Genomic DNA, 15259 nt, shown 5'->3' on the forward strand with positions numbered 1-15259 from the left:
CCAGACCCAATTTCTAGGAAGCAAAGGAAAACGGAATGCAACATGAAGAAACATAATGGGCGGGGCTCTGGATTCTTCTGATGACTAAAGGAATGATCATCAGGTATGATACATAATGCTTCTTTCCTTGTCATCATCAGCAGATGAATCCAGATGAGTGGGATTTAACAATGCAATCCAAATTAGGTAGGGACATAAAATTAGAGCACAGAAAAAAGAGATACCAAGATCTGTGGCCCTCATCCCTGAACGAGTGACAGTAGGAATATACCCTGCAAGGGATTATGTCAACTTCAGGTAAGTGTGGATCCAACAAGGAGAAGAGCAATACAGACTACCAGAATCCAGAGCAGCTAGCCTGGGGATGTCATGCTGGAGAAAGCGCATGTACGCACCCCCTAGAGAAAGCGCATGCATGCAAACACTAGGAAAGAAGATCTGTTTGCACAGAAAATAAAACAACATAAAAATCAATTTCTCTACCGCAATACCGTTAAGTTAAATGAAGTTTACAAAAATGAATAAATATACAATTAGATGAAATACATTAATTACCCTAAAATCTAGTAAACAAATATGTTTTTAATTGTTTCCTAAAATGTTGATAAGAGCTGGATGTCAATCTCATAGATTTAAGATCCTTATCCCATAGTGCTACTTGGTATGAATAAAGGCGATGATATTTCTTATATTGGCATCCCTTAATAGATGGAAAAACATCCCAAGAGAAACCCAACCCCAATCCCCCTCCCCCCTCCCTTGTGAAGGCAATACCAAAAACACAGTAGTCAAATGCTTTTCATACTACACACTAGTGAAAATATAAGAATACAAAGTGTACAAGAGCATAAACAAACATATCATAGCATGTGTGCTTCGGGAATGCATAAAATTTGCAAAAGTGAATGAGTCTACAAGATAGTTGGGTATTTGACCTAATAACAACTTAAACAAATACATTCAAACTTAAATTTTGTTTGATCCTCAACAGGTAGCCAATGTAGTTCACAACCCTCCCCCCCAAAAAAACAAACAAAAAAATGGATGAACCAAATAAACTGGAATGCTCCATAATGGAGTAGGTGAACTGAGGACCAAGTAGCAGCCTTGCAGATTTCTTCAATGGGAGTGGAGCGGAGGAAAGCTACAGAAGCTGCCATAGCTCTAACTTTGTGGCCTGTGACAGAACCTTCCAGTGTCAGGCCAGACTGAGCATGACAGAATGAAACGCAAGCAACCAGCCAATTGGATAGAGTGCGTTTAGATACAGAATGACCCAACTTGTTAGGATCAAAGGACAAAAAAAGTTGAGGAGATGATCTGTGAGGCTTAGTACGTTCGAGATAGTAAGCCAAAGCACGTTTACAGTCCAAGGTATGTAAAGCCTGTTCACCTGGATGAGAATGAGGTTTCGGAAAGAAGACAGGCAGAACAATAAATTGGTTGAGATGGAATTCCGAGACAACCTTAGGGAGAAACTTTGGATGTGTGTGCAGAACCACCTTGTCATGATGAAAGACTGTAAAAGGTGGATCCGCAACTAGTGCATGTAGCTCACTGACCCTCCTGGCAGAGGTTAGAGCAATAAGGAAGACCATTTTCCAAGTGAGAAACTTGAAAGGAGTCGTAGCCAAAGGTTCAAACGGAGGCTTCATTAAGGCGGAGAGAACCACATTAAGATCCCAGACTACAGGGGGAGCTTTAAGAGGTGGTTTTACATTGAAAAGACCCCGCATGAATCTGGAAACCAAAGGATGAGCTGAAAGGAGTTTTCCATGAACTGGCTCATTAAAAGCAGCAATAGCACTGAGGTGGACTCTGATGGAAGTAGACGTGAGACCAGAGTCAGACAAAGAAAGAAGGTAATCCAACAAGGTCTCCACTGCAAGGGACGTAGGATTATGATGATGAAGAAGACACCATGAAGAAAATCTTGTCCACTTCTGATGGTAACATTGCAGAGTGGCAGGTTTCCTGGAGGCATCCAGAATAGAACGAACGGGCTGAGACAAAAGAGTATCATTCGAAGTCAGCCCGAGAGATACCAAGTTGTCAGGTGCAGAGACTGGAGGTTGGGATGCAGAAGGGTCTCCTGATGCTGTGTAAGCAGAGAAGGCTACAATGGAAGAAGAATAGGCTCCCTGGAACTGAGTTGAAGTAGAAGGGAGAACCAATGTTGCCTGGGCCATCGTGGAGCGATGAGAATCATGGTGGCCTGTTCCCTCTTGAGCTTGAACAAGGTTCGCAACATGAGAGGGAAAGCATACAGGAACAGATTGGACCAGTCCAGGAGAAATGCATCCGCTGCCAGACGGTGAGGAGAGTAGAGTCTGGAGCAGAAGAGGGGCAGCTGGTGATTGTGAGGAGCTGCAAAGAGGTCTATCTGAGGAGTGCCCCACTGAACGAAGATGGATTGTAGAGTTAAAGGATCGAGCGTTCACTCGTGAGGCTGGAGAATTCTGCTGAGTTTGTCCGCTAAGGAATTCTGTTCTCCCTGAATGTAGATAGCTTTTAGGAATAGTTGGTGATCTGTGGCCCAAGCCCAAATCTTCTGGGCTTCCTGGCACAAGAGGCGAGAGCCTGTCCCACCCTGCTTGTTGATGTAGTACATTGCAACTTGATTGTCTGTGCACAGCAGGAGGACTTGAGGAAAGAGAAGATGTTGGAAGGCCTTGAGGGCATAAAACATTGCTCTGAGTTCCAGGAAATTGATGTGATGCTTCATTTCCTGGGCTGTCCAAAGTCCTTGAGTTTGGAATTCGTTCAAATGAGCTCCCCAGGCATAAGGGGAGGCGTCGATGGTGATGACAAGTTGATGAGGAGGTAGATGGAACAAAAGACCTCTGGAGAGATTTGAGGATATCAACCACCATTGTAGAGACTGACGAAGAGAAGATGTCACAAATATGTGTCGTGAGTAAGGATCCGTCGCTTGGGTAGCTAGGGTCCATTGAGGAGTGCGCAGGTGAAGACGTGCGAAGGGTGTGACATGAACTGTGGAGGCCATGTGACCCAAGAGTATCATCATTTGCTTGGCAGAGATGGAACGTTGTGGAAGCACCTGCTGACATAGAGATTGAAGAGTTTGAAGACGGTTGGACGGCAGGAACGCTCTCATGAGGACTGTGTCCAGCAGCGCTCCAATGAATTGAAGTCTCTGAGTGGGGATGAGATGAGATTTGGGTAGATTGATCTCGAACCCCAGAATTTGTAGAAACAGGATGGTTTGGTTGGTGGCCAGGGGTACTGTCTGAGATGAATTGGCCTTGATTAACCAATCGTCCAGGTAAGGAAAGACCTGAAGGTGGTGAGAGCGTAGAAAGGCAGCCACCACAATCAGACATTTGGTGAACACTCTTGGAGAGGAGGCAAGACCGAAGGGCAGCACCTTGTATTGGTAATGACAATGATTGATCATGAAGCGGAGGTACTGTCTGGAGGCCAGATTGACCGGTATGTGAGTATATGCCTCTTTGAGATTGAGGGAGCATAGCCAGTCGCCTTGATTGAGAAGAGGGTAAAGAGTGGCCAGAGAAAGCATCCTGAATTTCTCTTTGACCAAGCATTTGTTGAGATCGCGAAGATCTAGGATGGGTCTGAGATCTCCTGTTTTTTGGGGGACTAGAAAATAACAGGAGTAGAATCCCTGTCCCTTCTGATCTAGAGGAACTTCCTCTATGGCGTTCAGAAGGAGGAGGGATTGAACCTCTTGAAGAAGGAGGGAAGACTGAGGAGTGTTCAAAGCAGACTCTTTTGCAGACTTTGGGTAGGAAGAGTCTGAAAGTTGAGAGAATAGCCGTGGCGGATGATGTTGAGGACCCACTGATCCGAGGTGATGATTTCCCAAAGGCTGATGTAAAAAGCAAGGCGTCCTCCTATGGGTTGTGGAAGATGGGCAGATGGTAGAACACTGGCTATGCCCTGGAGAACCAAGTCAAAAGGGTTGGGAAGACTTTTGTGGAGGAGGAGGCTTCACCTGTTGTTGTGCTGGCCTAGGGGTTTGCCTTTGTTGTTGTCGCTGACGCCTAGGCTATTGAGGAGCCGGTGGCAAAGGACGAGCCACATAGCGGCGTTGGTAGGCCGATTGCTGCCGAAAAGGCTGGGCTGGTGGGGTCTTCTTTTTTGTTTTAAGGAGAGTATCCCACCTAGTCTCATGGGCAGAGAGCTTTTGGGTAGTGGAGTCCATGGATTCTCCAAAGAGCTCATCACCTAGGCAAGGCGCATTAGCCAGTCGATCTTGATGGTTGACATCAAGTTCTGAGACTCTGAGCCATGCCAGCCGACGCATGGCCACCGACATGGCCGTGGCTCGAGAGGTCATCTCAAATGTGTCGTAGATCGACCGGACCATGAATTTGCGAAGTTGTAAGAGAGATGAAGAAGTTTGGCGAAAGCAGATCTCTTGCGGTCAGGGAGGTACTTTTCAAAAGCAGTCAGATTTTGAATGAGATGCTTTAGATAAAACGAAAAATGAAAAGCATAATTCCCTGACCTGTTAGCTAGCATCGCATTCTGATACAACCTCTTGCCAAATTTATCCATGGCCTTACCTTCTCTGCCAAATTTCAGGCCATTCTTCAAGCTTTGCCAGATTTTTCTTCATGTTATTCACACTATCCTGGGTGTCTACTCTATTGCAGATTTTGGTATCATCCACAAAGAGACAAATCTTGCCCTGCAGCAATATTGTTTAAAAAAATGTTAAAAACAATAGGCCTAAGAACAGAACCTTGAGGCACACCACTGTGGAAGTTGTCTCAAAAGCAGATAGACTTATCTTCCGGGCAACAGTGAGGTCTTTTTTTCCACTTATTATTACTACTACTATTTATTATTTCAATAGTGCTAAAAGACACATCAAGATAAGCTAGATATTAGTACCTTTAGGAGTCATATATTACTATTTTGCTGAATGGTATTTTTTTTGTATGTGTAGTACTTTTCCGTCCAGTTCCTGATTTATTGATTTGAATAATTATCACATCATAATGAAACTTAAAAAACAAGATTTGTTTTTAGCTGTTTTTGCTTATTTGATTATACAACTGGTGTAAAGTTGTGCTAGCTCTTACAACTCCCTACATACATACAGAAGTTGCAGAGTTTTGATTTATATAGAGAATAACATGGGGACAAATTTGTCCCCATCTCCACAGGATCTCAATATCCCTTTCCCTGCAAGTTCTCTCCCTGTTACATTCCTGCAAGCTCTGCCTTAACCGCACAAGCCTCAAATACCTATGATTTTAAAGTGTTTGATGCTTGTGAAGATGAGGATATAGCTTGCAGGAATGGGGCAGGGAGAGAGCTCTTGGGGACGGGATGGGGATAGAGAGATCCTGCGGGGACGGAGAAAATATCTACAGCCTCTGCAACTGACTGTAATGTACTGGCATACAGAATTAGAATAGGAGTTGAGATATAATAAAAACACAGACTTTCAGCAAAACAATCTGCTTAAAAATACAATATCCTTTCTTTACTGGTCTGTGTTTAGGCTTGCTGCTGGGTTGCACCCTCTGCCCAAAAGGAAGTGTATGCAAATCTTTCATTTATAGTCCATAGGGACAGCTTGAAAATCTGGCCTGTTAACAACCCTCAAGGAATGAACTTAGATAAGCCTAATCTGGATCTATAGATGTATTTATAAAAAATTGATGACAGTTGGTTCTATCTTTTGTGGGTGGGCGGTAAACAAGAATAAAGTTTATTATTATTATTATATCCATGCTATATTTTGTGTGGCCACATGGGTGCGCCTTTTAGCTGTTGAACACGCACACTGACATGCAAAGATAATTCTGAAAAATACCTCCGGCACCTTCCCAAGCACTCAATTCTGAAACACAAAGTATGCAGGAGAGAGGGCTATGTATTCTACTGCAAATGTTTTGTTGGTTACAGCTATTACTCTAAAATATCAACAGACCTGCAAAAAGACATTTTTATTTTATCTGCTCACAGTGCATTAGGACAAATATTACAAGAAGTAAATCTTATAAGATTCTAAACTAAACTAAACTAAATCTTGGGTTTATATACCGCGCCATCTCCACATTTGTGGAGTTCGGCACGGTTTACAAGAATTGTAAGGAGAAAGGTACTCCAAGGGAGGGATGGGTGAAGATCGGAGACGGAAGAGTGTTAGCGGGCTGGGATGTCAGAAGAGGAGGGAGTGTTAGGTTTTTGAGAAAAGCCAGGTTTTCAAATGTTTACGGAAGGGTTGGAGGGCACTCAGGTTCCGAAGAGGGGAGGCAAAGCTATTCCAGAGCTCGATGAATCTGAAGAGGAGGGAAGTCCCCAGTTTTCCTGGGTGGGAAATGTCTTTTAGTGAGGGGAAGGATAATTTCAATTTTTGGGAAGGTCTGGTGGTATTGAGATTTGAGGAATTCCAAGAAAATTCTCTCACTTTTTCAGCAGCCTCTCCTATTTGCTGCCACTGTAAAGACCTAATCGCCATCTAATAGAAATATGAAGGAAAAAAAAGCCAGTGCTTCTAACTGTAAGTGGTGCTTGGATGGCAGCACCTGTAGTAAGGGAAGTGGGGCCGATGTTGGACAGACCTCTACCTTTTTTGGTCCCATCTACGGCAAGACGATGGGGTGGAATTAGCTTTGATGGCGACTACAGCAATGGGGCAGTGTAACTGATGCCAAGTAGACTTCTAGTCTGTTTCCATATAGGACAGGATGGATCAGGAACAGGTACACATATTTTATACCACATTCATATTAACCAAGTACAGGTCTTGCCTATCTCGAGGGAGGGGAAGACATCTTACTTAGCAAGTAAAATGAATAATTACTGGATTTTGGGTTCAACATTGCCTTGATAATGAATGTGACTGTTGAGCTGACTGGATGGACCATGCAGGTCTTTATTTGCCATCACAAACAGAGAAACTCCCTGAAAAAGAGAGGGAAAGAGGCAAGTGGAGAAAAAGCACACAAGACATGCTAATCAGTGGTAGAAAAGAATAATTAGGAACCAGCCAAATGATTTTAAAAGCCAGGGCAATTTTTTCTCCTCTAGTTTTGTCCACTCCTCTCCAGTCTTTTCTGTAAAGGCAGGAAGAGGCCATAGGTAGAATCAGCTCTTTTGGCCTGGGTTGCTTGCATTCTCCTAAGCCTTGGCTTGCCACAGCTGAAATGGCTACTCCCAAAGTGCATACCTGGGTAAACAGCAGGTGTCTAATAACAGGTGCCTGATAATTTTTTTGGCATCCAAGTATGTTCTGCTACTCACTAATTGGAAGGAAGAAGGAGGCTGAAGAGATTGTACATTTAGGAGTACTTACTAGGTTCCAGATAACCTTCAGATGGCTCAGCTCGCAGCCATGGTTTGCAGTATTGAGTGTCATTCAGTTTGGGAATGAAGGAGAAGTGGCAGGTAACCTGTCCGTCATTTTTAATTTGGAATTTCTCTTTTTGAAGCTGTCGAAATTTTACATTTTCAAACCAGAACTGTGAAACAGAGAAAAGCAGACATGTATTTAAGTAGGTTCATAGTCTAAAGCGCGCGAGGACAAAGGCGCGCGGACAACTGAGCGCAGGACTTCATTGTGCCGAAGAAAAACCGTATTTTAAAGGGCTCTGACGGGGGGTGTTGGTGGGGAACCCCCCCCACTTTACTTAATAGAGATTGCGCTGGTGTTGTGGGGGGTTGTAACCCCCCCTCATTATACTGGAAACAACTTTTTCCCTGTTTTTTAGGGAAAAAGTTAAGTTTTCAGTATAATGTGGGGGTTTACACCCCCACACCCCCCCAACATGGCAGCGTGAGGCAGCGCGATCCCTATTAAGTAGAGTGGGGGGTTCCCCTCCACACACACACCCCGTCAGAGCCCTTTAAAATACGGGTTTTCTTCGGCGCGATTAAGCCCTGCGCTTAGTTGTCCCCGCGCCTTTGTCCTCGCGCGCTTTTGACCCGTCACCATTTAAGTAAGATTACTGCATGGTGTTTATAACTAAGTGTGAATGAGACTACTGAACAGTGCTAGGATCTATAACTGACAATAAGGTTACTGTACAGCTCTGCATTTCTTAACTCTGGGTGAAGTACTGGTATCACATGGATTTAGTTCTCAGCTCTTTGGGGACAACGGGATAGAAAGCACAGTTACTTACCGTAACAGGTGTTATCCAGGGACAGCAGACAGATATTCTTAACTGATGGGTGATGGCACCGACGGAACCCCGGTACGGACAATTTTAGAGTGATTGCACTCTAAGAACTTAGAAAGTTCTAGCTAGGCTGCACCGCGCATGCGCGAGTGCCTTCCCGCCCGACGGAGGCACGCGGTCCCCAGTTAGGATAAGCCAGCTAAGAAGCCAACCCGGGGAGGTGGGTGGGACGTAAGAATATCTGCCTGCTGTCCCTGGATAACACCTGTTACGGTAAGTAACTGTGCTTTATCCCAGGACAAGCAGGCAGCATATTCTTAATTGATGGGTGACCTCCAAGCTAACAAAAAGAGGGATGGAGGGAAGGTTGGCCATTAGGTAAATAAATTTTGTAAAACAGATTGGCCGAAGTGTCCATCCCGTCTGGAGAATGCATCTAGACAATAATGAGATGTGAAAGTATGAACTGAGGACCAAGTAGCAGCCTTGCAGATTTCCTCAATAGGAGTGGATCTGAGGAAAGCTACAGACGCTGCCATAGCTCAAACCTTATGGGCCGTGACAGAACCTTCCAGTGTCAGTCCGGTCTGAGCATAACAGAACGAGATGCAAGCAGCAAGCCAATTGGATAACGTACGTTTAGAAACAGGATGGCCCAACTTATTTGGATCAAAGGACAGAAAAAATTGGGGAGACGATCTGTGAGGCTTAGTGCGCTCTAAATAGTAAGCCAGAGCACGCTTACAATCCAAAGTATGCAAAGCCTGTTCTCCAGGATGAGAATGAGGTTTCGGAAAGAATACAGGCAGGACAATGGATTGGTTAAGATGAAAGTCAGATACAACCTTAGGGAGGAACTTTGGATATGTACGCAGAACTACCTTGACATGGTGAAAGACTGTGAAAGGTGGATCGGCAACTAGTGCATACAATTCACTGACCCTCCTGGCAGAGGTGAGAGCAATAAGGAAGGCCACTTTCCAAGTGAGAAATTTGAAATGAGCCGTAGCCAGTGGTTCAAAAGGAGGCTTCATTAAGGCGGAAAGAACCATATTAAGATCCCAGATCACAGGAGGGGGCTTGAGAGGTGGTTTCACATTGAAAAGTCCCCGCATGAATCTGGAAACCAAAGGATGAGCAGTAAGAGGTTTTCTGTGAACTGGCTCATGAAAAGCAGTAATGGCACTGAGGTGGACTCTGATAGAAGTAGATTTGAGACCAGAGTTAGACAAAGAAAGGAGATAATCCAACACTAGTTCTACTGCTAGTGAAGTTGGTTCATGATGATGCAGAAAGCACCAGGAAGAAAACCGGATCCACTTCTGTTGATAGCATTGAAGAGTGGCCGGCTTCCTGGAATAGAACGGACAGGCTGAGAAAGAAGCGAATGGGCCGAGGTCAGCCCAAGAGATATCAAGCTGTCAGGTGCAGAGACGGTAGGTTGGGATGTAGGAGGGACTGCTTATGCTGAGTAAGCAGAGTAGGAAAGAGTGGAAGAAGTATGGGCTCCCTGGAACTGAGTTGAAGTAGAAGGGAGAACCAATGCTGCCTGGGCCACCGTGGAGCGATGAGAATCATGGTGGCTTGTTCCCTCTTGAGCTTGAACAAGGTCCGCAACATTAGAGGTAGAGGAGGAAATGCATAAAGGAATAGATTGGTCCAGTCCAGGAGAAACGCATCTGCTGTCAGACGGTGAGGAGAGTAGAGTCTGGAGCAAAATTGGGGCAGTCGATGATTGTGAGGAGCTGCAAAATGGTCCACCTGAGGGGTGCCCAATTGAGCGAAAATGGACTGGAGAGTTATGGGATCGAGAGTCCATTCGTGGGGTTGTAGAATTCTGCTGAGATTGTCTGCTAAGGAATTCTGCTCTCCCTGGATGTAGACAGCTTTCAGGAACAAATGGCGAGCTGTCGCCCAAGACCAAATCTTTTGGGCCTCCTGACACAACAGGCGAGAGCCCGTCCCACCCTGTTTGTTGATGTAGTACATTGCTACTTGATTGTCTGTGCAAAGTAGTAGAACTTGAGGAAAGAGGAGATGCTGAAAAGCCATGAGGGCATAAAACATCGCTCCGAGTTCCAGGAAATTGATGTGATGTTTCTTTTCCTGGGCAGTCCAAAGACCTTGAGTTTGGAAATCGTTCAAGTGAGCTCCCCAGGCATATGGGGATGCGTCTGTGGTGATGACGAGATGATGAGGAGGCAGATGGAACAGAAGGCCTCTGGAGAGATTGTACGATTTCAACCACCATTGCAGAGACTGTCGAAGAGACGATGTCACAGATATGTGTCGCGAACAAGGATCCGTTGCCTGGGACCACTGGGTAGCTAGGGTCCATTGAGGAGTGCGCAGGTGAAGACGTGCGAAGGGGGTGACATGAACTGTCGAGGCCCTGTGACCCAAGAGTATCATCATTTGTTTTGCAGAGATGGACAGCTGTGAGAGCACCTGCTGACAGAGATGAAGAAAGGTCTGAAGGCGATTGGGTGGAAGGAATGCCCTCATGAGAACAGTGTCCAAGATCGCTCCGATGAACTGAAGTCACTGAGTGGGGATGAGATGCGATTTGGGCAGATTGATCTCGAAACCCAGAAGTTGGAGAAAGAGGATGGTCTGGTTGGTGGCTTGAAGGACTTCCTGAGATGAAGGAGCCTTGATTAACCAGTCGTCCAGGTAAGGGAAGACTTGAAGATGGTGAGAGCGTAGGAAAGCGGCCACCACAATGAGACACTTTGTGAAGACCCTGGGAGAGGAGGCAAGACCGAAGGGTAACACTTTGTACTGGTAATAACAGCGATTGATCATGAAGCGGAGATACTGTCTGGAGGCCAGATTGATTGGGATGTGAGTGTAGGCTTCCTTGAGATCGAGGGAGCATAGCCAGTCGCCCTGAGAGAGAAGAGGATAAAGTGTGGCCAGAGAAAGCATTTTGAACTTTTCTTTGACCAAGCATTTGTTGAGATCTCGAAGATCTAGAATGGGTCTGAGGTCCCCGGTTTTCTTGGGAACCAGAAAATAGCGGGAGTAGAATCCCTGCCCCTTCTTATCTAGAGGAACTTCCTCTATGGCATTCAGAAGAAGAAGGGATTGGACCTCCTGAAGGAGGAGGGAGGACTGAGTGGTGAAAGCAGACTCTTTTGGAGGACTTTGGGTGGGAAGAGTCTGAAAGTTGAGAGAATAGCCGTGGTGAATGATGTTTAGAACCCACTGGTCTGAAGTGATGATCTTCCAACGGCTGATGAAAAGAGAAAGACGTCCTCCTATGGGTTGAGGCAGAAGGGTTGATGGTAGTAGACTGGCTAGGCCCTGGAGAACGAAGTCAAAAGGGTTGAGTGGACTTCGGTTGTGCAGGAGGTTTCACCTGTTGCTGCTGTTGTGCACGAGGTTGCTGACGTTGCTGCTGACGTTGACGCCTAGGCTGTTGAGGAGCAGATAGCAAGGGTCTAGCAGAGTAGCAGCGCTGATAGGCCGATTGTTGGCGGAAGGGCCGGACAGGTGGAGGCTTCTTCTTGTTCTTGAGAAGTGTCCCAGCGAGTCTCATGTGCCGACAATTTCTGTGTGGTAGAATCGAGAGAGTCACCAAATAACTCATCTCCAAGGCAAGGAGCATTGGCAAGGCGATCCTGGTGATTGATGTCAAGCTCCGAAACCCTAAGCCAAGCGAGACGGCGCATAGCCACAGCCATCGCAGTAGCCCTTGAGGTGAGTTCAAAGGTGTCGTAGATGAAGAAAGGACCATAAATTTTCTGAGCTGTAACAGGCTGGAAGTGTATTGGTGGAAAGAAGGCAGTTTCCATTCAGGTAAGTACTTTTCAAAAGAAGCCAGTTGTTGAATAAGGTGTTTCAAATAGAAGGAAAAATGAAATGCATAATTGCCTGATCGGTTGGCAAGCATAGCATTTTGGTACAAACGCTTGCCAAACTTGTCCATGGCCTTCCCCTCTCTGCCAGGAGGGACAGAAGCATAGACACTAGTGCCCGCAGACTTTTTGAGGGTGGACTCAACCAACAAAGATTCATGCAGTAGTTGGGGTTGTCAAAACCTGGAATGGGAATGACCTTGTATAAGGTATCCAACTTGCGAGGAGCACCAGGGATTGTCAGAGGTGTCTCAAGATTTTTGTAAAAAGTCTCTCTCAAAATGTCATGAAGAGGCAATTTAAGGAATTCCTTTGGAGGCTGATCAAAGTCCAAAGCTTCAAGAAATGCCTTAGATTTCTTGGATTCAGCCTCCAAAGGAATAAGGAGGTAAAGGATGAATGTTCCGGCCTAGAAGAAGGGTCCCGTAGAGAGGGGTCCTCTTCAACTGAAGAAACCTCGTCCTCAGAGAGCAGAGGCTCCTCAGAGTCGTCCCATAAATCAGGGTCCCATACCTGAGAGACACGGCCCCGGGAGTCCGGTGTGGAAGGCTCAGAGTGCCGGGTCTTACGCACCGATTTCCCGGAACGTAAGGAGGCGGCACCGGGGGAAGTTAAGGGTTGTCGGTGCCGGGACTGATCAGAAAGGAGTGGGGGTTCGGTGGTTTGAACAGACCGATGAAGACCTCTCGGTTTCACAGACAAAATTGGCATGGAAGTCGAGGAGGCAGAATGGACCGGTACCGACAGGAAAGAAGCTGACAATATAGGCTGCTCTACGGACGGTACCGGCGGCTCAGACCGGACCAGGACTGGAAGGTTCGGTGCCAACAGAGCAGGAAGGAGTTGTTGTAATTGTCCTTAAGTTGGACTTGGAGGATAGTCGTAATCCGGTCATCCAAGGAAGGCACCGGTATCGCTTTCTTTTTCTGTGGTACCTGCGGTGCCGCTTGACGCCCAGAGGATGAGGAGGCCGAGGAGGATGCACTCACCTCGATAGGGGGCGGAGCGTTTACGGGGGCACCTCGCGGTCGGCAGGACTGGACTCTCTCCCACAGCGACCGGAGGATGCTCCAAAGAGGAAGGCTTCTTAGCCGGCTTACCTGAGGGGCGTGACGCCGGGGCGGTATCGCGTGGCGTCGATGAGGTAGGCGCTGGCTGAGACGCCGTCGACGCCGGTGCCGATGTCGAAGGATCAACCATCGCGGCACCAAACAAAAGTTTCTGTTGAAGCTGCCTGTTCTTTACGGTGCACTTCTTTAGAGTAGCACAACGAGTGCAGGTGGAAGCCCTATGATCTGGACCCAAGCACTGCAAGCACCAGTTGTGCGGGTCGGTCAAAGAAACACCGTTGGCACTTCTTGAAACCTGGCTGAGGGGGCATGAAGGTAAAGACGGCCTCCGCCAAATCGAAAGCGGAGGCTTCAATGATGACTACAGCAGTGGTTCCCAACCCTGTCCTGGAGGAACACCAGGCCAATTGGGTTTTCAGGCTAGCCCTAATGAATATGCATGAAGCAAATTTGCATGCCTATCACTTCCATCATATGCAAATCTCTCTCATGCATATTCATTAGGGCTAGCCTGAAAACCCGATTAGCCTGGTGTTCCTCCAGGACACGGTTGGGAATCACTGGACTACAGGCCCTGCGGGGGCGAACCCGCAAAAATAAATAAAATTTAACTTTTTTTTTTCAGATTATAAAGAGAAGAAATAAAACGAGGAAGAGAAGCTTCCAAAAAGAGAAAAAACACGCGAGCGGGAAGGCAGAGAAAAAATTTTTCAACGACCGTTGAAAAACACGCATCTTAGCTCCGCGGAAACTAAGAAACTAAGCTCCGCGGAAACTAAGCTTAGCTCCGCGGAAACTAAGAAACTGGGGACCGCGTGCCTCCGTCGGGCAGGAAGGCACTCGCGCATGCGCGGTGCGGCCTAGCTAGAACTTTCTAAGTTCTTAGAGTGCAATCACTCTAAAATTGTCCGTACCGGGGCTCCGTCGGTGCCGTCACCCATCAGTTAAGAATATACTGCCTGCTTGTCCTGGGATAAAATGAATTACATAAATAAATAAATAAAGCAGTTATTGCACAATGATATATTTACAGTTCATGAGAAGCAGAGGGAATTTATACCATTTATTTAAGACAGTGTTTCTCAACTTCTTCAAGCCAAGTACCCCCTAAGTCTAACAAATATCAACCGAGTACCCCCACCCAGGCTCCTCCCCAGACCCCACCCCCATAATAATAGTACTACTTATAATGCAATTTCTTCCATTCATTTTTCCATCCACAATATAATTTTATTAATACATAATGGTAACCACAAAATAAAAAAAAGTACATGTGTGTAGAGAAAATGTTAATTATCATTTATATTCGGGGAGTTTTTTTCCAAAGAAGTCAGGGCAGATAACTTTAAAATATGCAATGTCATCTCAGTAACAACTATAGAAAAACAGAAAAATATAGTGCAAAATATAGACAGCAGATATAAATTCTCAAAATGGGAACATTTCGATCATTAAATTGAAAATAAAATTATTTTTCCTACCTTTGTTCGCTGGTGATTTCATGAGTCTCTGGTTGAACTTCTTTCTGACTATGCATCCAATATTTCTTTCTTTCTTTCTGCCTTCTGAACGCTTCTCTCTCCTCCGGACCTCATTCCCTTCCCCAACCAACATCTCTCTCTGTCCCTCCATGAGTTCAACATTTCTCCCTCTCTCATCCCCTGGATCATGTGCAGCATTTTTCACCACTGACCACCAGCCCCATGCCCATTTCTCCTGCTATCACCCTTCTCCAGCACCATGCCACATCTCTCCCTCCATCACTATGTCCAATATTCCACCCCTTGCATCCCCTTCAATCTGTCCCTCTGTTTCCTCTCCACCACCATATCCAACATTTCTCCCTCTCAATCTTCTTTTCCCCATGCATCTCTACCTCTCTCTCTCTATGCCCAATTTTCCTCTTTCTTCCTTTCCCCATGTACCACCATCTCTTTCCTTCTCATTCACATACTCATGCCCAATTCTCCCTTTCTATTCCCTCCTATGTTCCAAGTTAGTGCCCCCTTCCTCCCTCCCTTCTGTGTCCCATGTTCATGCCACCTCCCTTCCGAGTTGAGTTTGTGCCCCCTCCCTGCCTGCAAGCCACTGTCCCAGAATCGTGTCCCTCCAATGCCCCAAAACACTCCTTCACCCCTACTTTCTCCCTTTGTCCCAGAAAGATCGTTTCTCCTTACTTGTTCGAGCCACACTCGCTCCATCTGCA

At 46.1% G+C, this 15259-nt stretch overlaps 1 protein-coding gene across 3 annotated transcripts in view; it reads right to left on the minus strand.

Annotated features, from left to right (window-relative positions):
- Positions 1-15259, minus strand: part of OCRL (OCRL inositol polyphosphate-5-phosphatase) — a 140296-nt gene that overhangs the window by 28875 nt on the left and 96162 nt on the right. For all 3 annotated transcript variants that reach the window (XM_033944920.1, XM_033944918.1, XM_033944919.1), the window contains exon 17: positions 7298-7463. In XM_033944920.1, the coding sequence (XP_033800811.1) occupies positions 7298-7463 (166 nt within the window). The remainder of the gene's footprint in view (positions 1-7297; positions 7464-15259) is intronic.

The sequence above is a fragment of the Geotrypetes seraphini genome, chromosome 5 (assembly GCF_902459505.1).
Source record: "Geotrypetes seraphini chromosome 5, aGeoSer1.1, whole genome shotgun sequence".
In the NCBI taxonomy this organism is placed as follows: domain Eukaryota; kingdom Metazoa; phylum Chordata; class Amphibia; order Gymnophiona; family Dermophiidae; genus Geotrypetes; species Geotrypetes seraphini.